We start from the raw sequence: 23,033 nt of genomic DNA, 5'->3' as shown, positions 1-23,033 counted from the left end.
CCGAATCCTGAAGCCTTTTGAACCCCGACCCCTGCGACACCCTTCCAATACGGGAATCGACTAAAACTCAAGGAGGGGGAAAAGAATTCTCCAGGACATTTAATTTAAATGTAAATTTATTAGCACAAGGCAGAGAAACACACAGGGGGTGATTGTACAATAATTGTTTAGATACGAACAACTTGTCTGAAAGCTTCTTCGCAACCTCTCCCCCTTTAAGGGGGAGTGGGGTGGAGGAAGGGAACAGGGCAATTAAAGTTGCACAACTCTAAATGTTAATTGTTAATAATAAACTTGCATGTTTCCGCGGTGGAGGAGATGCAAGAAGCGAGGAGTGTTTGCCGCTTTCGGGCTTACCGCCATGGTTCGCACTTTTCTAGAACACGCCAACCTGCTTTAAAGGGCCCTCCGGCCTAGTTAGCCAAGGTCAGCCAGCGGGGGACGGAGCTGTCCCCCTCCCCCCTCCACCCCCACACACACACACACACACACACAGCAGGAAAGGCCCAGGTTCCATCCCCGGCCTGTGCTAAGTTTGCCTGATCTGGGGTTGAATGTGGTGGGTGGGGTGGGGCTGACGGAAGGACTGGTTGGGGGGGTGGGCAAGGATGCCTATGGTCATCTGATGACCAATTCTGCGGCCAAGGCCAGTAGAGTAAGGAAAGAGACAACCACCACCCCCACACCAGCCCCACAAGCTTGGACCTTTGACATTTTGTGGGCTGTGGAAGGAAGGGAAGGGGTTTGGGAGATGGTTGGCGGAGGCTAGGCTATGGTGCAGAGAGGGGGAAGGAAGAGGGTGAAGGATAGGACGGGAGAGGAGATTGGGCAAAGCCCCAGATAATTCGGGATGAGGGAGGCCATTCGGCCCCTCCCATTGCACCAACCGTTCCTTAAATAGAAAAGCAGGGTATTATTTAAATGGGGAGAGATTGGGAAATGTTGGTGTTCAGAGGGAGCTGGCTTTCCTTGTACATGAGTCACTGAAAGTTAACATGCAGGTATAGCAAGAACTTAAGAAAGCAAATGGTATGTTGACCTTTATTACAAGAGGATTTGAGTATAATAGTAAATACATCATATTGCAATTATATAGGGCCCTGGTGAGACCACACCTGGGGTATTGTGCATTGTTTTGGTCTTCTTACTTAACGAACCTAACGAACATAAGAAATAGGAGCAGGAGTAGGCCATTTGGCCCCTCGAGCCTGCTCCGCCATTCAATAAGATCATGGCTGATCTGATCCTGACCTCAGCTCCACTTCCCTGCCCTTTATTCCCTTACCGCTCAAAAATCCGTCTATCTCCGCCTTAAATATATTCAATGACCCAGCCTCCACAGTTCTCTGGGGCAGAGAATTCCACAGATTTACAACCCTCTGAGAGAAGAAATTCCTCCTCATCTCAGTTTTAAATAAGCAGACCCTTATTCTGAGACTATGTCCCCTAGTTTTAGTTTCCCCTATGAGTGGAAATATCCTCTCATTATCTTATGTTTCAATAAGATCACCTCTCATTCTACTGAACTCCAATGTGTATAGGCCCAACCTACTCAATCTATCTTCATATGTCAACCCCCTCATCTACAGAATCAACCTAGTGAACCTTCTCTAAACAGCCTCCAATGCAAGTATATCCTTCCTTAAATACAGAGACCAAAACTGTACGCAGTACTCTAGGTGTGGCCTCACCAATACCCTGTACAGTTGTAGCAGGACTTCTCTGCTTTTATACTCCATCTTCGTTGCAATAAAGGCCAACATTCCATTTGCCTTCCTGATTACTTGCTGTACCTGCATACTCACTTTTTGTGTTTCATGTACAAGAACCCCCAGGTCCCTCTGTACTGCATCACTTTGCAATTTTTCTCCATTTAAATTATAATTTTCTTTTCTATTTTTTCTGTCTCACATTTTCCCACATTATACTCCATCTGCTAAATTTTTGCCCACTCACTTAACCTGTCTATATCCCTTTGCAGATTTTTTGTGTCCTCTTCACAATTTGCTTTCCCACCCATCTTTGTTTCATCAGCAAACTTGGCTACATTACACTCGGTCCCTTCATCCAAGTCATTAATATAGATTGTAAATAGTTGAGGACCCAGCACCGATCCATGCGGCACCCCACTAGTTACTGTTTGCCAACTGGAAAATGACCCATTTATCCTGACTCTCTGCTTTCTGTTAGCTAGCCAATCCTCTATCCATGCTAATATATCACCCCCAATCCCGTGAACTTTTATCTTGTGCAGTAAACTTTTATGTGGCACCTTATCGAATGCCTTCTGGAAATCCAAATACACCACATCCACTGGTTCCCCCTTATCCTCCAGAAAATTTGTCAAACTTGATTTTCCTATACTTGCCGTGGAGGGAGTGCAGTGAAGGTTCACCAAAATGATTCCTAGGATGGGGGGATTGTCCTATGAGGAGAGATGAAGTAGACTAGGCCTATGTTTTCTAGAGTTTAGAAGAATGAGAGATTCTTACAGGGCTTGACATTGCATAAGCAGGGAGGGTGTTTCCTCTGGTTGGGGAGTCTGGAGCCAGGGGTCACAGTCTCAGAATAAGGGGTCGGCCATTTAGGACTGAAAGGAGTAGAAATTTCTACACTCAGAGAGTGGTGAATCTCTGGAATTCTCTATCCCAGAGAGCTGTGGAGACTCAGTCTTTGAGTATATTCAAAACAGCGCAATAGATTTTTTGATATTAGGGGAATCCAAGGGATATGGGGACAGTGCAGGAAAGCGGAGTTGAGGATGAAGATCCGCCATGATCTTACTGAATGGTGGAGCGGTCTCGAGGGGCCAAATGGCCTACTCCTGCTCTTAATTCTTATGTTGTGATGTTAAAGCTTAGCCGTCACTCTGTGTGTGTGTGTGTGTGTGTGTGTATGTGTTGTGTATGTGTGTGTGTGTGTTTTGTATGTGTGTGTATGTGTTGTGTATGTGTGTGTGTGTATGTGTTGTGTATGTGTGTGTGTGTTGTGTATGTGTTTATGTGTGTGTGTGTGTTGTGTATGTGTGTGTGTGTGTATGTGTTGTGTATGTGTGTGTGTGTTGTGTATGTGTGTATGTGTGTGTGTGTGTGTATGTGTGTGTGTGTGCATGTGTGTGTGTGTTGTTTATGTGTGTGTGTGTGTGTGTGTGTATGTGTTGTGTATGTGTGTGTGTGTGTTGTGTATGTGTGTGTGTGCATGTGTTGTGTATGTGTGTGTGTGTTGTGTATGTGTGCATGTGTGTGTGTGTGTATGTGTGTGTGTGTGTTGTTTATGTGTGTGTGTGTGTGTGTGTGTGTGTGTATGTGTGTGTTGTTTATGTGTATGTGTGTGTGACCGGGCGTCGCAATCTCAGTCCTACTCTGGAGGCCTGGTTTCCCCTTGTCCTATTTTCTTTCCCTTCCCATCTCTGGCTGCAAAGGATGGCCTTCTCACCAAGCTGAAGAGTATCGAGTCTCTCCAGACTTTCACAAGTTTCTCAGATGCCTCCATGAGGCTCCTAACCCCCAAGGTCCCATCGGGAGTTACTGATTGTTTTATTTTATTTGGTCCTGGGATGTGGGCTTCGCTGGGATGTGGGCCAGCATTGATTACCCATCCTTAACTGCCTTGAGAAGGTGGAGGCGAGCTGCCTTATTGAACCCCTGCAGTCCGTGGGGTGAAGGTTCTCCCACAGTGCTCCAGGATTTTGATCCAGCGACGATGAAGGAACAGCCAAAATATTTCCAAGTCAGGATGGTGCGTAACGTGGAGGGGAACTTGCAGGTGGTGGTGTCCCCATGCGCCTGCTGCCCTTGTTCTTCTAGGTGGTAGAGGTCGTGGGTTTGGGAGGTGCTGCCGAAGAAGCTGTGGTGAGTTGCTGCAGTGCATCTTGTAGATGGTACACACTGTAGCCACGGTGCGCTGGTAGTGGAGGAAGTGAATGTTTAAGGTGGTGGATGGGGTGCCAATCGAGTGGGCTGTTTTGTCCTGGATGGTGTCGAGCTTCTTGAGTGTTGTTGGAGCTTCACTTATCCAGACAAATGGAGAATATTCCATCACGCTCCTGACCTGTGTCTTGACTGTGTTGGCCACGATGAGGAGGTCCCATGGGGAATTACTGATTGGTTCTCTGTCTTGGTAATGATGACAAAGTCCCAAGGGAATTACTGATTGGTTATTTGTCTTGGCTGTGATAAGGAGGTCCCATGGGCTCTACTGATTGGTTATCTGTCTTGGTTATGATGACGAGGTCCCATGGGACTTACTGATTGAGGGCGCAAGGGACGGGGTTAAGACGAGGGTTAACAGCCGTCATTGGGAAGGAGGGAGAGGGGGGAGCACAGTATGGGGAGAAAGAGCGAGGGGGCCTCACATCCGGTGCCAGCACTCGGCCAGGCAGGCCATGCCGATGTAGACCAGGCCCACCAGGATGTTGAAGCCTGAGGCGAAGGCCAGCACGCCCATGGCGGCCAGCTTCTCAGCCCTGGCGTGCAGCACGCACTCCACTGGGCTCGCTGGGGAGCAGGAGGGGGGGACGACACACTGGATGGAGGCAGGGGACACCAGTGGCAGCTGGACCCAGGCTATGACCCACAGGAAGACCACCTCGATGGCCACCAGGGCGCAGACGCTGACCACTGCCGCCCAGGTCAGCCAGTCCCGCTCCTTGGGGCCCCGACCGCTCACGGACGGCTGGGGCAGAGGGGAGGTCGCGGATGTCTCCTCGAGCGGGGTCCCCTTTGGCGGCCTGAGGCGCGGCGAGATCTGGTACAGGCAGGCGACGGGCATAGCGGCCAGCACATAGCTGAAGTCCCACAACACGTCCATGGGGAAGTTGAAGTGGGCGTTGAAGCAGCTGGCCCAGCAATAGGTGCTGAGCGAGCCATTGCAGATGAAGTCGGCCCGCAGGTCGGTCCAGGGGTGATCGGCCACAAAGAGAGCCACCAGCCGCAGGCCCATCAGCCCGTACCACAGGGTCATGCCCTGGCGGCCTGAGATTGTTCCCATGGCAACGGAGGCCAGGCGGCTGAATCCAACGACGTAGGTGGCCATCTGAAACAACAGCAGGAACAAAACGAATAATACAAATCAGGGACGCAGAGTGAGCCTGATCTCACACCCAGTATGGAACTGAGCCAATCCCACACCCCCTACATATACATACACAGAGCAGGAAAGGCCGAGGCTCCATCCCCGGCCTACTAAAAGTCTTGCATTTCTACAGTGGCTTTCACGACCACCGGGCATCCCAAAGCGCTTCACAGCCAATGAAGTACCTTTTGGAGTGTAGTCGCTGTTGTAATATAGAAAACTCGGAAACCAATTTGTGCAAAGCAAGCTCCCACAAACATAAATTTGATCATGACCAGATAATCTGTTTTTAGTGATGTTGGTTGAGGGATAAATATCGGCCCCAGGACATCGGGGATAACTCCCCTGCTCTGCTTTGAGATATTACCATGGGATCTTTTACGTCCACCCAATAGAGCAGACGAGGCCTCGGTTTAACGTCTCAACAACAACAACTTGTATTTATATAGCACCATTAACAAAGTGAAATGTCCCAAGGAGCTTCATAGGAGTATTATGAGATAAAACATTTGACACCTAACCACATAAGGAGAAATAAACACAAGTGACCAAAAGCTTGTTCAAAGAGGTTGATTTTTAGGAACGTCTTGAAGGATGAAAGAGACGTAGAAAGGTGGAGAGGTTTAGGGAGGGAGTTCCAGAGCTTAGGGCCTAGGCAACAGAAGGCATGGCCACCAACGGTTGAGCGATTATAATCAGGAATGCTCAAGAGGGTAGAATTAGAGGAGCACAGACACCTTGGAAAGGTGCGGGGGGATGTGGGGGGTGGGGGGGGCAGCGGTTTGTGGGGCTGGAGGAGATTACAGAGATAGGGAGGGGCGAGGGCCATGGAGGGATTTGCAAATAAGGATGAGAATTTTGAAATCAAGGCGTTAATTAACCAGGAGCCAATGTAGGTCAGCGCGCACAGGGGCAATGGATGAGTGGAACTTGGTGCGAGTTAGGACACGGGCAGCTGAGTTTTGGATCACCTCTAGTTTACGCAGGGTAGAATGTGGGAGACCAGCCAGGAGTGCGTTGGAATAGTCAAGTCTAGAGGTAACAAAGGCTTGGATGAGGGCTTCAGCAACGGATGAACTGAGGCAAGGATGGAGACGGGCGATGTTACGGAGGTGGAAATAGGCGGTCTTAGTTATGCTGCGAATATGTGATCGGAAGCTTATTTCAGGATCAAATATCACACCAAGGTTGCGAACAGTCTGGTTCAGCCTCAGACAAGAGTTAGGAAGTAGGATGGAGTCAGTGGCTAGGAAGCGGAGTTTGTGGCGGGTAGTGAAAACAAGCAGCAAAAAAAAAAAATCAGGGACACATAGAGCGGAGTGAGCCTGATCTCAAACCTGGTGTGGGACTGAGCAACCCCACACACACAGAGCAGGAAAGACCCAGGCTCCATTCATGGCCTAGTAAAAGACTTGTATTTATATAGCGCCTTTCACAACCATCCGACATCCCAAAGTGCTTCACAGCCAATGAAGTACTTTTTTGGAGTGTAATCACTTTTGTAATGTAGGAAACACGGAAGCCAATTTGCACACAGCAAGCTCCCACAGAAAGTAACGTGATAATGACCAGATAATCTGTTTTGGTTTAGAGATGTTGATTGAGGAATAAATATTGGATAACTCCCCTACTCTTCTGTGAAACAGTGTCATGGGATCATTTACATCCACCTGAGAAAGCAGACGGGGCCTCAGTTTAACATGTCATCCAAAAGACAGCACCTCCGTCAGTACAACGCTCCCTCAGTACTGCCTCTCCGATAGTGCGGCGCTCCCTCAGTACTGCCCCTCCAACAGTGCAGTGCTCCCTCAGTACTGACCCTCCGACAGTGCGCTGTCTCTCAGTTCTGATCCTCTGATAGTGCAACACTCCCTCAGCACTGCACTGGGAGTGTCAGCTACATTTTTGTGCTCGAGTCTCTGCAGTGGGTGTTGAACCCATGATCTTCTGACTCAATGGCGAGGGTGGGAAGAAACTGGGGCTGAGAGGGGAGAAGTTAAAAGTGAATGGAAGGGACCTTAAAAAAAAAACCTCTTGCAGTACTGGCCTCCGAATAGCAGGGTATGCCTTTTACACCCCACGGCGAGGTTAACAAAGCGGTCCCAGTGCGCCATCTAGTGATCTTCAAGGGATAGCTTGGGTTGGGGCCCCTATTCGAGAACCATAGAATGGTTACAGCATAGAAGGAGGCCATTCGGTCCATCGAGCCCACGCCGGCTCTTTGCAAGAGCACTTCAGCTCGTCCCACTCCCCTGCCCTTTCCCCGAAACCCTGCAATTTTTTTTCCCTTCAGGTACGTATCCAATTTCCTTTTGAAAGCCATGATGATTGAGTCTGCCTCCATCACCCTCTCAGGCAGTGCATTCTGTAAAAATGACCGAACAACAAAGGAACCACACCTGGTGTGAGGGGACCACGAGGAGAGACCACGAGGGGAGACCACGAGGAGAGACCACGAGGAGAGACCATGAGGAGAGACCACGAGGGGAGACCACGAGGAGACCACGAGGAGACCACGAGGAGAGACCATGAGGAGAGACCACGAGGGGAGACCACGAGGAGACCACGAGGAGAGACCACGAGGAGACCACGAGGAGAGACCACGAAGAGACCACGAGGGGACCACGAGGAGAGACCACGAGGGGAGACCACGAGGAGAGACCATGAGGAGAGACCACGAGGGGAGACCATGAGGAGACCACGAGGATAGACCACGAGGACACCACGAGGAGAGACCACGGAGACCACGAGGAGACCACGAGGAGACCACGAGGAGAGACCACGAGGAGACCACGAGGAGAGACCACGAGGAGAGACCACGAGGAGACCACAAGCAGACCACGAGGGGACCACGAGGGGAGACCACGAGGGGAGACCAGGAGGAGACCACGAGGGGACCACGAGGAGACCACGAGGAGACCACGAGGAGAGACCACGAGGAGACCACGAGGAGAGACCACGAGGAGAGACCACGAGGAGACCACGAGGAGAGACCAAGAGGAGAGACGACGAGGAGAGACCACGAGGGGATCATGAGGAGAGACCACGAGGGGACCACGAGGGGAGACCACGAGGAGAGACCACGAGGAGAGACCACGAGGAGAGACTACGAGGGGAGACCACGAGGAGAGACCACGAGGAAAGACCACAAGGAGACCACGAGGAGAGACCACGAGGAGACCACGAGGAGAGACCACGAGGAGACCACGAGGAGAGACCACAAGGAAACCACGAGGAGACCACGAGGAGAGACCACGAGGAGAGACCACGAGGAGAGACCACGAGGAGACCACAAGCAGACCACGAGGGGACCACGAGGGGAGACCACGAGGGGAGACCAGGAGGAGACCACGAGGGGACCACGAGGAGAGAACACGAGGGGAGACCACGAGGAGAGACCACGAGGAGAGACCACGAGGAGAGACCACGAGGAGACCACGAGGGGAGACCACGAGGAGAGACCACGAGGAGACCACGAGGAGAGACCACGAGGAGACCACGAGGAGAGACCACGAGGGGAGATCACGAGGAGACCACGAGGAGAGACCGCGAGGGGAGACCACGAGGAGACCACGAGAAGACCACGAGGAGAGACCACGAGGGGAGACCACGAGGGGAGACCACGAGGAGAGACCACGAGGGGAGACCACGAGGAGAGACCACGAGGGGAGACCACGAGGGGAGACCACGAGGAGAGACCACGAGGGGAGACCACGAGGAGAGACCACGAGGGGAGACCACGAGGGGAGACCACGAGGAGAAAACGAGGAGACCACGAGGGGAGACCACGAGAGGAGACCACGAGGAGACCACGAGGGGAGACCACGAGGAGAGACCACGAGGGGATCACGATGAGAGACCACGAGGAGAGACCACGAGGGGACCACGAGGAGACCACGAGGGGAGACCACGAGGGGATCATGAGGAGAGACCACGAGGAGACCACGAGGGGAGACCACGAGGAGAACCACGAGGAGACCATGAGGGGACCACGAGGAGACCACGAGGAGACCACGAGGGGAGACCACGAGGAGACCACGAGGAGACCACGAGGGGAGACCACGAGGGGAGACCATGAGGAGAGACCACGAGGAGAGACCACGAGAAGAGACCACGAGGAGAGACCACGAGGAGAGATCACGAGAAGACCATGAGGGGAGACCACGAGGGGAGACCATGAGGAGAGACCATGAGGAGAGACCACGAGAAGAGACCACTAGGAGAGACCACGAGGAGAGATCATGAGGGGAGACCACGAGGAGACCATGAGGGGAGACCACGAGGGGAGACCATGAGGGTAGCCCTTGAGGGAGAGACCACGAGGAGAGACCACGAGGAGAGACCACGAGGAGAGACCACGAGGAGAGACCACGAGAGGATCACAAGGAGAGAACACGAGGAGACAACGAGGAGAGATCACGAGGAGAGACCACGAGGAGACCACGAGAAGACCACGAGGAGAGACCACGAGGAGAGACCACGAGGAAAGACCACGAGGGGAGACCACGAGGAGAGACCACGAGGGGATCACGAGGAGAGACCACGAGGGGATCACGAGGAGAGACCACGAGGAGAGACCACGAGGAGAGACCACGAGGAGAGACCACGAGGGGAGACCACGAGGAGAGACCACGAGGAGAGACCATGAGGGGAGACCACGAGGAGAGACCACGAGGGGATCACGAGGAGAGACCACGAGGGGATCACGAGGAGAGACCGCGAGGAGAGACCACGAGGAGAGACCACGAGGAGAGACCACGAGGGGAGACCACGAGGAGAGACCACGAGGGGATCACGAGGAGAGACCACGAGGGGATCACGAGGAGATAACACGAGGAGACCACGAGGAGAGACCACGAGGGGAGACCACGAGGAGAGACCACGAGGGGAGACCACGAGGAGAGACCACGAGGAGACACCACGAGGAGAGAACACGAGGAGACCACGAGAGAGACCACGAGGGGAGACCACGAGGGGAGACCACGAGGGGACCACGAGGAGAGACCACGAGGAGAAACCACGAGGAGACCATGAGGAGAGACCACGAAGAGAGACCACGAGGGGACCACGAGGAGAGACCACGAGGAGAGACCATGAGGAGAGACCACGAGGTGACCTCGAGGAGAGACCACGAGGAGAGACCACGAGGTGACCTCGAGGAGAGACCACGAGGGGAGACCACGAGGTGACCTCGAGGAGAGACCACGAGGAGACCACGAGGAGACCACGAGGAGAGACCACGAGGAGACCCCGAGGAGAGACCACGAGGTGACCTCGAGGAGAGACCACGAGGGGAGACCACGAGGGGAGACCACGAGGGGACCACGAGGAGAGACCACGAGGAGAGACCACGAGGGGACCATGAGGAGAGACCACGAGGGGACCACGAGGAGAGACCACGAGGTGACCTCGAGGAGAGACCACGAGGAGAGACCACGAGGGGAGACCACGAGGAGAGACCACGAGGTGACCTCAAGGAGAGACCACGAGGGGAGACCACGAGGGAAGACCACGAGGGGACCACTAGGAGAGACCACGAGGTGACCTCGAGGAAAGACCACGAGGAGAGACCACGAGGAGACCACGAGGAGACCACGAGGAGAGACCACGAGGAGACCACGAGGGGAGACCACGAGGGGAGACCACGAGGTGACCTCGAGGAGAGACCACGAGGAGAGACCACGAGGTGACCACGAGGAGAGACCACGAGGGGAGACCACGAGGGGAGACCACGAGGAGAGACCACGAGGAGAGACCATGAGGAGAGACCACGAGGGGATCACGAGGAGAGACCACGAGGGGAGACCACGAGGGGAGACCACGAGGGGATCACGAGGAGAGACCACGAGGGGAGACCACGAGGGGAGACCACGAGGAGAGACCACGAGGAGAGACCATGAGGAGAGACCACGAGGAGAGACCACAAGGAGACCACGAGGAGAGACCACGAGGAGACCACGAGGAGAGACCACGAGGGGAGACCACGAGGAGACCACGAGGAGAGACCACGAGGAGACCACGAGGAGAGACCACGAGGGGAGACCACGAGGAGACCACGAGGAGAGACCACGAGGGGAGACCACGAGGAGACCACGAGGAGAGACCACGAGGAGAGACCACGAGGGGAGACCACGAGGAGAGACCACGAGGGGAGACCACGAGGAGAGACCACGAGGGGAGACCACGAGGGAAGACCACGAGGAGACCACGAGGGGAGACCACGAGGAGAGACCACGAGGGGATCACGATGAGAGACCACGAGGACAGACCACTAGGGGACCACGAGGAGAGACCACGAGGAGACCACGAGGAGACCACGAGGAGAGACCACGAGGAGACCACGAGGAAAGACCACGAGGTGACCTCGAGGAGAGACCACGAGGGGAGACCACGAGGGGAGACCATGAGGGGACCACGAGGAGAGACCACGAGGAGAGACCACGAGGGGACCACGAGGAGAGACCACGAGGTAACCACGAGGAGAGACCACAAGGGGAGACCACGAGGTGACCTCGAGGAGAGACCACGAGGGGAGACCACGAGGGGAGACCATGAGGGGACCACGAGGAGAGACCACGAGGAGAGACCACGAGGGGACCACGAGGAGAGACCACGAGGTGACCTCGAGGAGAGACCACGAGGAGACCACGAGGAGACCACGAGGAGAGACCACGAGGAGACCACGAGGAGAGACCACGAGGTGACCTCGAGGAGAGACCACGAGGGGAGACCACGAGGGGAGACCACGAGGGGACCACGAGGAGAGACCACGAGGAGAGACCTCGAGGGGACCACGAGGAGAGACCACGAGGGAAGACCACGAGGGGACCACGAGGAGAGACCACGAGGTAACCACGAGGAGAGACCACGAGGTGACCTCGAGGAGAGACCACGAGGAGAGACCACGAGGGGACCTCGAGGAGAGACCACGAGGAGACCACGAGGTAACCACGAGGAGAGACCACGAGGTGACCTCGAGGAGAGACCACGAGGAGACCACGAGGGGACCACGAGGAGAGACCACGAGGTGACCTCGAGGAGAGACCACGGGGAGAGACCACGAGGGGAGACCACGAGGTGACCTCGAGGAGAGACCACGAGGGGAGACCACGAGGGAAGACCACGAGGGGACCACGAGGAGAGAACACGAGGTGACCTCGAGGAAAGACCACGAGGAGAGACCACGAGGAGACCACGAGGAGACCACGAGGAGAGACCACGAGGAGACCACGAGAGGAGACCACGAGGGGAGACCACGAGGTGACCTCAAGGAGAGACCACGAGGAGAGACCACGAGGTGACCACGAGGGGATCACGAGGAGAGACCACGAGGGGAGACCACGAGGGGAGACCACGAGGAGAGACCACGAGGAGAGACCACAAGGAGACCACGAGGAGAGACCACGAGGAGAGACCACGAGGAGAGACCACGAGGAGAGACCACGAGGAGAGACCACAAGGAGATCACGAGGAGAGACCACGAGGAGACCACGAGGAGAGACCACGAGGGGAGACCACGAGGAGAGACCACGAGGTGACCTCAAGGAGAGACCACGAGGAGAGACCACGAGGTGACCACGAGGGGATCACGAGGAGAGACCACGAGGGGAGACCACGAGGGGAGACCACGAGGAGAGACCACGAGGAGAGACCACAAGGAGACCACGAGGAGAGACCACGAGGAGAGACCACGAGGAGAGACCACGAGGAGAGACCACAAGGAGATCACGAGGAGAGACCACGAGGAGACCACGAGGAGAGACCACGAGGGGAGACCACGAGGAGAGACCACGAGGGGAGACCACGAGGAGACCACGAGGAGACCACGAGGAGAGACCACGAGGAGACCACGAGGAGAGACCACGAGGGGAGACCACGAGGAGAGACCACGAGGGGAGACCATGAGGAGACCACGAGGAGACCACGAGGAGAGACCACGAGGAGAGACCACGAGGGGAGACCACGAGGGGAGACCACGAGGAGAGACCACGAGGGGAGACCACGAGGAGAGACCACGAGGGGAGACCACGAGGAGACCACGAGGAGACCACGAGGGGAGACCACGAGGGGAGACCACAAGGAGACCACGAGGGGAGACCACGAGGAGAGACCACGAGGAGACCACGAGGAGAGACCACGAGGTGACCTCGAGGAGAGACCACGAGGGGATCACGATGAGAGACCACGAGGAGAGACCACGAGGAGAGACCACGAGGAGACCACGAGGAGACCACGAGGAGAGACCTCGAGGAGACCACGAGGAGAGACCACGAGGTGACCTCGAGGAGAGACCACGAGGGGAGACCACGAGGGGAGACCACGAGGGGACCACGAGGAGAGACCACGAGGAGAGACCACGAGGGGACCACGAGGAGAGACCACGAGGTAACCACGAGGAGAGACCACGAGGTGACCTCGAAGAAAGACCACGAGGAGACCACGAGGGGACCACGAGGAGAGACCACGAGGTGACCTCGAGGAGAGACCACGAGGAGAGACCACGAGGGGAGACCACGAGGAGAGACCACGAGGTGACCTCGAGGAGAGACCACGAGGGGAGACCACGAGGGAAGACCACGAGGGGACCACGAGGAGAGACGACGGGGTGACCTCGAGGAAAGACCATGAGGAGAGACCACGAGGAGACCACGAGGAGACCACGAGGAGAGACCACGAGGAGACCACGAGGGGAGACCACGAGGGGAGACCACGAGGAGACCACGAGGAGAGACCACGAGGAGACCACGAGGAGAGACCACAAGTGGAGACCACGAGGAGACCACGAGGAGAGACCGCGAGGGGAGACCACGAGGAGACCACGAGGAGACCACGAGGAGAGACCACGAGGGGAGACCACGAGGGGAGACCACGAGGAGAGACCACGAGGGGAGACCACGAGGGGAGACCACGAGGAGACCACGAGGAGACCACGAGGGGAGACCACGAGGGGAGACCACGAGGAGACCACGAGGGGAGACCACGAGGAGAGACCACGAGGGGATCACGATGAGAGACCACGAGGAGAGACCACGAGGGGACCACGAGGAGACCACGAGGGGAGACCACGAGGGGATCATGAGGAGAGACCACGAGGAGACCACGAGGGGAGACCACGAGGAGAACCATGAGGAGACCACGAGGAGACCACGAGGAGACCACGAGGGGAGACCACGAGGGGAGACCACGAGGAGACCACGAGGAGAGACCACGAGGGGAGACCACGAGGAGAGACCACGAGGGGAGACCACGAGGAGAGACCACGAGGGGAGACCACGAGGGGAGACCACGAGGAGGCCACGAGGAGACCACGAGGGGAGACCACGAGTGGAGACCACGAGGAGACCACGAGGGGAGACCACGAGGAGAGACCACGAGGAGACCACGAGGAGAGACCACGAGGTGACCTCGAGGAGAGACCACGAGGGGATCACGATGAGAGACCACGAGGAGAGACCATGAGGAGAGACCACGAGGAGACCACGAGGAGACCACGAGGAGAGACCACGAGGAGACCACGAGGAGAGACCACGAGGTGACCTCGAGGAGAGACCACGAGGGGAGACCACGAGGGGAGACCACGAGGGGACCACGAGGAGAGACCACGAGGAGAGACCACGAGGGGACCACGAGGAGAGACCACGAGGTAACCACGAGGAGAGACCACGAGGTGACCTCGAGGAGAGACCACGAGGAGACCACGAGGGGACCACGAGGAGAGACCACGAGGTGACCTCGAGGAGAGACCACGAGGAGAGACCACGAGGGGAGACCACGAGGAGAGACCACGAGGTGACCTCGAGGAGAGACCACGAGGGGAGACCACGAGGGAAGACCACGAGGGGACCACGAGGAGAGACGACGGGGTGACCTCGAGGAAAGACCACGAGGAGAGACCACGAGGAGACCACGAGGAGACCACGAGGAGACCACGAGGGGAGACCACGAGGGGAGACCACGAGGAGACCACGAGGAGAGACCACGAGGAGACCACGAGGAGAGACCACAAGGGGAGACCACGAGGAGACCACGAGGAGAGACCGCGAGGGGAGACCACGAGGAGACCACGAGGAGACCACGAGGAGAGACCACGAGGGGAGACCACGAGGGGAGACCACGAGGAGAACCATGAGGAGACCACGAGGAGACCACGAGGAGACCACGAGGGGAGACCACGAGGGGAGACCACGAGGAGACCACGAGGAGAGACCACGAGGGGAGACCACGAGGAGAGACCACGAGGGGAGACCACGAGGAGAGACCACGAGGGGAGACCACGAGGAGACCACGAGGAGACCACGAGGGGAGACCACGAGGAGAGACCACGAGGAGACCACGAGGAGAGACCACGAGGGGATCACGATGAGAGACCACGAGGAGAGACCATGAGGAGAGACCACGAGGAGACCACGAGGAGACCACGAGGAGAGACCACGAGGAGACCACGAGGAGAGACCACGAGGTGACCTCGAGGAGAGACCACGAGGGGAGACCACGAGGGGAGACCACGAGGAGAGACCACGAGGGGACCACGAGGAGAGACCACGAGGTAACCACGAGGAGAGACCACGAGGTGACCTCGAGGAGAGACCACGAGGAGACCACGAGGGGACCACGAGGAGAGACCACGAGGTGACCTCGAGGAGAGACCACGAGGAGAGACCACGAGGGGAGACCACGAGGAGAGACCACGAGGTGACCTCGAGGAGAGACCACGAGGGGAGACCACGAGGGAAGACCACGAGGGGACCACGAGGAGAGACGACGGGGTGACCTCGAGGAAAGACCACGAGGAGAGACCACGAGGAGACCACGAGGAGACCACAAGGAGAGACCACGAGGAGACCACGAGGGGAGACCACGAGGGGAGACCACGAGGAGACCACGAGGAGAGACCACGAGGAGACCACGAGGAGAGACCACAAGGGGAGACCACGAGGAGACCACGAGGAGAGACCGCGAGGGGAGACCACGAGGAGACCACGAGGAGACCACGAGGAGAGACCACGAGGGGAGACCACGAGGGGAGACCACGAGGAGAGACCACGAGGGGAGACCACGAGGGGAGACCACGAGGAGACCACGAGGAGACCACGAGGGGAGACCACGAGGGGAGACCACGAGGAGACCACGAGGGGAGACCACGAGGAGAGACCACGAGGGGATCACGATGAGAGACCACGAGGAGAGACCACGAGGGGACCACGAGGAGACCACGAGGGGAGACCACGAGGGGATCATGAGGAGAGACCACGAGGAGACCACGAGGGGAGACCACGAGGAGAACCATGAGGAGACCACGAGGAGACCACGAGGAGACCACGAGGGGAGACCACGAGGGGAGACCACGAGGAGACCACGAGGAGAGACCACGAGGGGAGACCACGAGGAGAGACCACGAGGGGAGACCACGAGGAGAGACCACGAGGGGAGACCACGAGGGGAGACCACGAGGAGACCACGAGGAGACCACGAGGGGAGACCACGAGGGGAGACCACGAGGAGACCACGAGGGGAGACCACGAGGAGAGACCACGAGGAGACCACGAGGAGAGACCACGAGGGGATCACGATGAGAGACCACGAGGAGAGACCATGAGGAGAGACCACGAGGAGACCACGAGGAGACCACGAGGAGAGACCACGAGGAGACCACGAGGAGAGACCACGAGGTGACCTCGAGGAGAGACCACGAGGGGAGACCACGAGGGGAGACCACGAGGGGACCACGAGGAGAGACCACGAGGAGAGACCACGAGGGGACCACGAGGAGAGACCACGAGGTAACCACGAGGAGAGACCACGAGGTGACCTCGAGGAGAGACCACGAGGAGACCACGAGGGGACCACGAGGAGAGACCACGAGGTGACCTCGAGGAGAGACCACGAGGAGAGACCACGAGGGGAGACCACGAGGAGAGACCACGAGGTGACCTCGAGGAGAGACCACGAGGGGAGACCACGAGGGAAGACCACGAGGGGACCACGAGGAGAGACGACGGGGTGACCTCGAGGAAAGACCACGAGGAGAGACCACGAGGAGACCACGAGGAGACCACGAGGAGAGACCACGAGGAGACCACGAGGGGAGACCACGAGGGGAGACCACGAGGAGACCACGAGGAGAGACCACGAGGAGACCACGAGGAGAGACCACAAGGGGAGACCACGAGGAGACCACGAGGAGAGACCGCGAGGGGAGACCACGAGGAGACCACGAGGAGACCACGAGGAGAGACCACGAGGGGAGACCACGAGGGGAGACCACGAGGAGAGACCACGAGGGGAGACCACGAGGGGAGACCACGAGGGGAGACCACGAGGAGACCACGAGGAGACCACGAGGGGAGACCACGAGGGGAGACCACGAGGAGACCACGAGGGGAGACCACGAGGAGAGACCACGAGGGGATCACGATGAGAGACCACGAGGAGAGACCACGAGGGGACCACGAGGAGACCACGAGGGGAGACCACGAGGGGATCATGAGGAGAGACCACGAGGAGACCACGAGGGGAGACCACGAGGAGAACCATGAGGAGACCACGAGGAGACCACGAGGAGACCACGAGGGGAGACCACGAGGGGAGACCACGAGGAGACCACGAGGGGAGACCACGAGGAGAGACCACGAGGGGAGACCACGAGGAGAGACCACGAGGGGAGACCATGAGGAGACCACGAGGAGACCACGAGGAGAGACCACGAGGAGAGACCACGAGGGGAGACCACGAGGGGAGACCACGAGGAGAGACCACGAGGGGAGACCACGAGGAGAGACCACGAGGGGAGACCACGAGGAGACCACGAGGAGACCACGAGGGGAGACCACGAGGGGAGACCACGAGGAGACCACGAGGGGAGACCACGAGGAGAGACCACGAGGAGACCACGAGGAGAGACCACGAGGTGACCTCGAGGAGAGACCACGAGGGGATCACGATGAGAGACCACGAGGAGAGACCACGAGGAGAGACCACGAGGAGACCACGAGGAGACCACGAGGAGAGACCTCGAGGAGACCACGAGGAGAGACCACGAGGTGACCTCGAGGAGAGACCACGAGGGGAGACCACGAGGGGAGACCACGAGGGGACCACGAGGAGAGACCACGAGGAGAGACCACGAGGGGACCACGAGGAGAGACCACGAGGTAACCACGAGGAGAGACCACGAGGTGACCTCGAAGAAAGACCACGAGGAGACCACGAGGGGACCACGAGGAGAGACCACGAGGTGACCTCGAGGAGAGACCACGAGGAGAGACCACGAGGGGAGACCACGAGGAGAGACCACGAGGTGACCTCGAGGAGAGACCACGAGGGGAGACCACGAGGGAAGACCACGAGGGGACCACGAGGAGAGACGACGGGGTGACCTCGAGGAAAGACCATGAGGAGAGACCACGAGGAGACCACGAGGAGACCACGAGGAGAGACCACGAGGAGACCACGAGGGGAGACCACGAGGGGAGACCACGAGGAGACCACGAGGAGAGACCACGAGGAGACCACGAGGAGAGACCACAAGTGGAGACCACGAGGAGACCACGAGGAGAGACCGCGAGGGGAGACCACGAGGAGACCACGAGGAGACCACGAGGAGAGACCACGAGGGGAGACCACGAGGGGAGACCACGAGGAGAGACCACGAGGGGAGACCACGAGGGGAGACCACGAGGAGACCACGAGGAGACCACGAGGGGAGACCACGAGGGGAGACCACGAGGAGACCACGAGGGGAGACCACGAGGAGAGACCACGAGGGGATCACGATGAGAGACCACGAGGAGAGACCACGAGGGGACCACGAGGAGACCACGAGGGGAGACCACGAGGGGATCATGAGGAGAGACCACGAGGAGACCACGAGGGGAGACCACGAGGAGAACCATGAGGAGACCACGAGGAGACCACGAGGAGACCACGAGGGGAGACCACGAGGGGAGACCACGAGGAGACCACGAGGAGAGACCACGAGGGGAGACCACGAGGAGAGACCACGAGGGGAGACCACGAGGAGAGACCACGAGGGGAGACCACGAGGGGAGACCACGAGGAGGCCACGAGGAGACCACGAGGGGAGACCACGAGTGGAGACCACGAGGAGACCACGAGGGGAGACCACGAGGAGAGACCACGAGGAGACCACGAGGAGAGACCACGAGGTGACCTCGAGGAGAGACCACGAGGGGATCACGATGAGAGACCACGAGGAGAGACCATGAGGAGAGACCACGAGGAGACCACGAGGAGACCACGAGGAGAGACCACGAGGAGACCACGAGGAGAGACCACGAGGTGACCTCGAGGAGAGACCACGAGGGGAGACCACGAGGGGAGACCACGAGGGGACCACGAGGAGAGACCACGAGGAGAGACCACGAGGGGACCACGAGGAGAGACCACGAGGTAACCACGAGGAGAGACCACGAGGTGACCTCGAGGAGAGACCACGAGGAGACCACGAGGGGACCACGAGGAGAGACCACGAGGTGACCTCGAGGAGAGACCACGAGGAGAGACCACGAGGGGAGACCACGAGGAGAGACCACGAGGTGACCTCGAGGAGAGACCACGAGGGGAGACCACGAGGGAAGACCACGAGGGGACCACGAGGAGAGACGACGGGGTGACCTCGAGGAAAGACCACGAGGAGAGACCACGAGGAGACCACGAGGAGACCACGAGGAGACCACGAGGGGAGACCACGAGGGGAGACCACGAGGAGACCACGAGGAGAGACCACGAGGAGACCACGAGGAGAGACCACAAGGGGAGACCACGAGGAGACCACGAGGAGAGACCGCGAGGGGAGACCACGAGGAGACCACGAGGAGACCACGAGGAGAGACCACGAGGGGAGACCACGAGGGGAGACCACGAGGAGAACCATGAGGAGACCACGAGGAGACCACGAGGAGACCACGAGGGGAGACCACGAGGGGAGACCACGAGGAGACCACGAGGAGAGACCACGAGGGGAGACCACGAGGAGAGACCACGAGGGGAGACCACGAGGAGAGACCACGAGGGGAGACCACGAGGAGACCACGAGGAGACCACGAGGGGAGACCACGAGGAGAGACCACGAGGAGACCACGAGGAGAGACCACGAGGGGATCACGATGAGAGACCACGAGGAGAGACCATGAGGAGAGACCACGAGGAGACCACGAGGAGACCACGAGGAGAGACCACGAGGAGACCACGAGGAGAGACCACGAGGTGACCTCGAGGAGAGACCACGAGGGGAGACCACGAGGGGAGACCACGAGGAGAGACCACGAGGGGACCACGAGGAGAGACCACGAGGTAACCACGAGGAGAGACCACGAGGTGACCTCGAGGAGAGACCACGAGGAGACCACGAGGGGACCACGAGGAGAGACCACGAGGTGACCTCGAGGAGAGACCACGAGGAGAGACCACGAGGGGAGACCACGAGGAGAGACCACGAGGTGACCTCGAGGAGAGACCACGAGGGGAGACCACGAGGGAAGACCACGAGGGGACCACGAGGAGAGACGACGGGGTGACCTCGAGGAAAGACCACGAGGAGAGACCACGAGGAGACCACGAGGAGACCACAAGGAGAGACCACGAGGAGACCACGAGGGGAGACCACGAGGGGAGACCACGAGGAGACCACGAGGAGAGACCACGAGGAGACCACGAGGAGAGACCACAAGGGGAGACCACGAGGAGACCACGAGGAGAGACCGCGAGGGGAGACCACGAGGAGACCACGAGGAGACCACGAGGAGAGACCACGAGGGGAGACCACGAGGGGAGACCACGAGGAGAGACCACGAGGGGAGACCACGAGGGGAGACCACGAGGAGACCACGAGGAGACCACGAGGGGAGACCACGAGGGGAGACCACGAGGAGACCACGAGGGGAGACCACGAGGAGAGACCACGAGGGGATCACGATGAGAGACCACGAGGAGAGACCACGAGGGGACCACGAGGAGACCACGAGGGGAGACCACGAGGGGATCATGAGGAGAGACCACGAGGAGACCACGAGGGGAGACCACGAGGAGAACCATGAGGAGACCACGAGGAGACCACGAGGAGACCACGAGGGGAGACCACGAGGGGAGACCACGAGGAGACCACGAGGAGAGACCACGAGGGGAGACCACGAGGAGAGACCACGAGGGGAGACCACGAGGAGAGACCACGAGGGGAGACCACGAGGGGAGACCACGAGGAGACCACGAGGAGACCACGAGGGGAGACCACGAGGGGAGACCACGAGGAGACCACGAGGGGAGACCACGAGGAGAGACCACGAGGAGACCACGAGGAGAGACCACGAGGGGATCACGATGAGAGACCACGAGGAGAGACCATGAGGAGAGACCACGAGGAGACCACGAGGAGACCACGAGGAGAGACCACGAGGAGACCACGAGGAGAGACCACGAGGTGACCTCGAGGAGAGACCACGAGGGGAGACCACGAGGGGAGACCACGAGGGGACCACGAGGAGAGACCACGAGGAGAGACCACGAGGGGACCACGAGGAGAGACCACGAGGTAACCACGAGGAGAGACCACGAGGTGACCTCGAGGAGAGACCACGAGGAGACCACGAGGGGACCACGAGGAGAGACCACGAGGTGACCTCGAGGAGAGACCACGAGGAGAGACCACGAGGGGAGACCACGAGGAGAGACCACGAGGTGACCTCGAGGAGAGACCACGAGGGGAGACCACGAGGGAAGACCACGAGGGGACCACGAGGAGAGACGACGGGGTGACCTCGAGGAAAGACCACGAGGAGAGACCACGAGGAGACCACGAGGAGACCACGAGGAGAGACCACGAGGAGACCACGAGGGGAGACCACGAGGGGAGACCACGAGGAGACCACGAGGAGAGACCACGAGGAGACCACGAGGAGAGACCACAAGGGGAGACCACGAGGAGACCACGAGGAGAGACCGCGAGGGGAGACCACGAGGAGACCACGAGGAGACCACGAGGAGAGACCACGAGGGGAGACCACGAGGGGAGACCACGAGGAGAGACCACGAGGGGAGACCACGAGGGGAGACCACGAGGGGAGACCACGAGGAGACCACGAGGAGACCACGAGGGGAGACCACGAGGGGAGACCACGAGGAGACCACGAGGGGAGACCACGAGGAGAGACCACGAGGGGATCACGATGAGAGACCACGAGGAGAGACCACGAGGGGACCACGAGGAGACCACGAGGGGAGACCACGAGGGGATCATGAGGAGAGACCACGAGGAGACCACGAGGGGAGACCACGAGGAGAACCATGAGGAGACCACGAGGAGACCACGAGGAGACCACGAGGGGAGACCACGAGGGGAGACCACGAGGAGACCACGAGGGGAGACCACGAGGGGAGACCACGAGGAGAGACCACGAGGGGAGACCACGAGGAGACCACGAGGAGACCACGAGAAGAGACCACGAGGAGAGACCACGAGGGGAGACCACGAGGGGAGATCACGAGGAGAGACCACGAGGGGAGACCATGAGGAGAGACCACGAGGGGAGACCACGAGGGGAGACCACGAGGGAAGACCACGAGGGGACCACGAGGAGAGACCACGAGGTGACCTCGAGGAAAGACCACGAGGAGAGACCACGAGGAGACCACGAGGAGACCACGAGGAGAGACCACGAGGAGACCACGAGAGGAGACCACGAGGGGAGACCACGAGGTGACCTCGAGGAGAGACCACGAGGAGAGACCACGAGGTGACCACGAGGGGATCACGAGGAGAGACCACGAGGGGAGACCACGAGGGGAGACCACGAGGAGAGACCACGAGGAGAGACCACGAGGAGAGACCACAAGGAGACCACGAGGAGAGACCACGAGGAGACCACGAGGAGAGATCACGAGGGGAGACCACGAGGAGAGACCACGAGGAGACCACGAGGAGAGACCACGAGGAGAGACCACGAGGG

General features: G+C 58.9%; 1 protein-coding gene across 1 annotated transcript in view; it reads right to left on the bottom strand.

The window, feature by feature from the left end:
• Positions 1-98: 98 nt before the first annotated feature.
• gjz1 (gap junction protein zeta 1) overlaps positions 99-23,033 on the bottom strand; it is a 43,023-nt gene continuing 20,088 nt past the window's right edge. Inside the window, exon 2 of the mRNA XM_070882207.1 lies at positions 99-5,034. Within this exon, the coding sequence (XP_070738308.1) occupies positions 4,351-5,034 (684 nt within the window). The 3' untranslated portion in view covers positions 99-4,350. The remainder of the gene's footprint in view (positions 5,035-23,033) is intronic.

The sequence above is a fragment of the Pristiophorus japonicus genome, chromosome 6 (genome assembly GCF_044704955.1).
Source record: "Pristiophorus japonicus isolate sPriJap1 chromosome 6, sPriJap1.hap1, whole genome shotgun sequence".
In the NCBI taxonomy this organism is placed as follows: domain Eukaryota; kingdom Metazoa; phylum Chordata; class Chondrichthyes; family Pristiophoridae; genus Pristiophorus; species Pristiophorus japonicus.
Note: the sequence above shows the minus strand (reverse complement) of the source record. Positions and strands in the feature narration are given on the sequence as shown.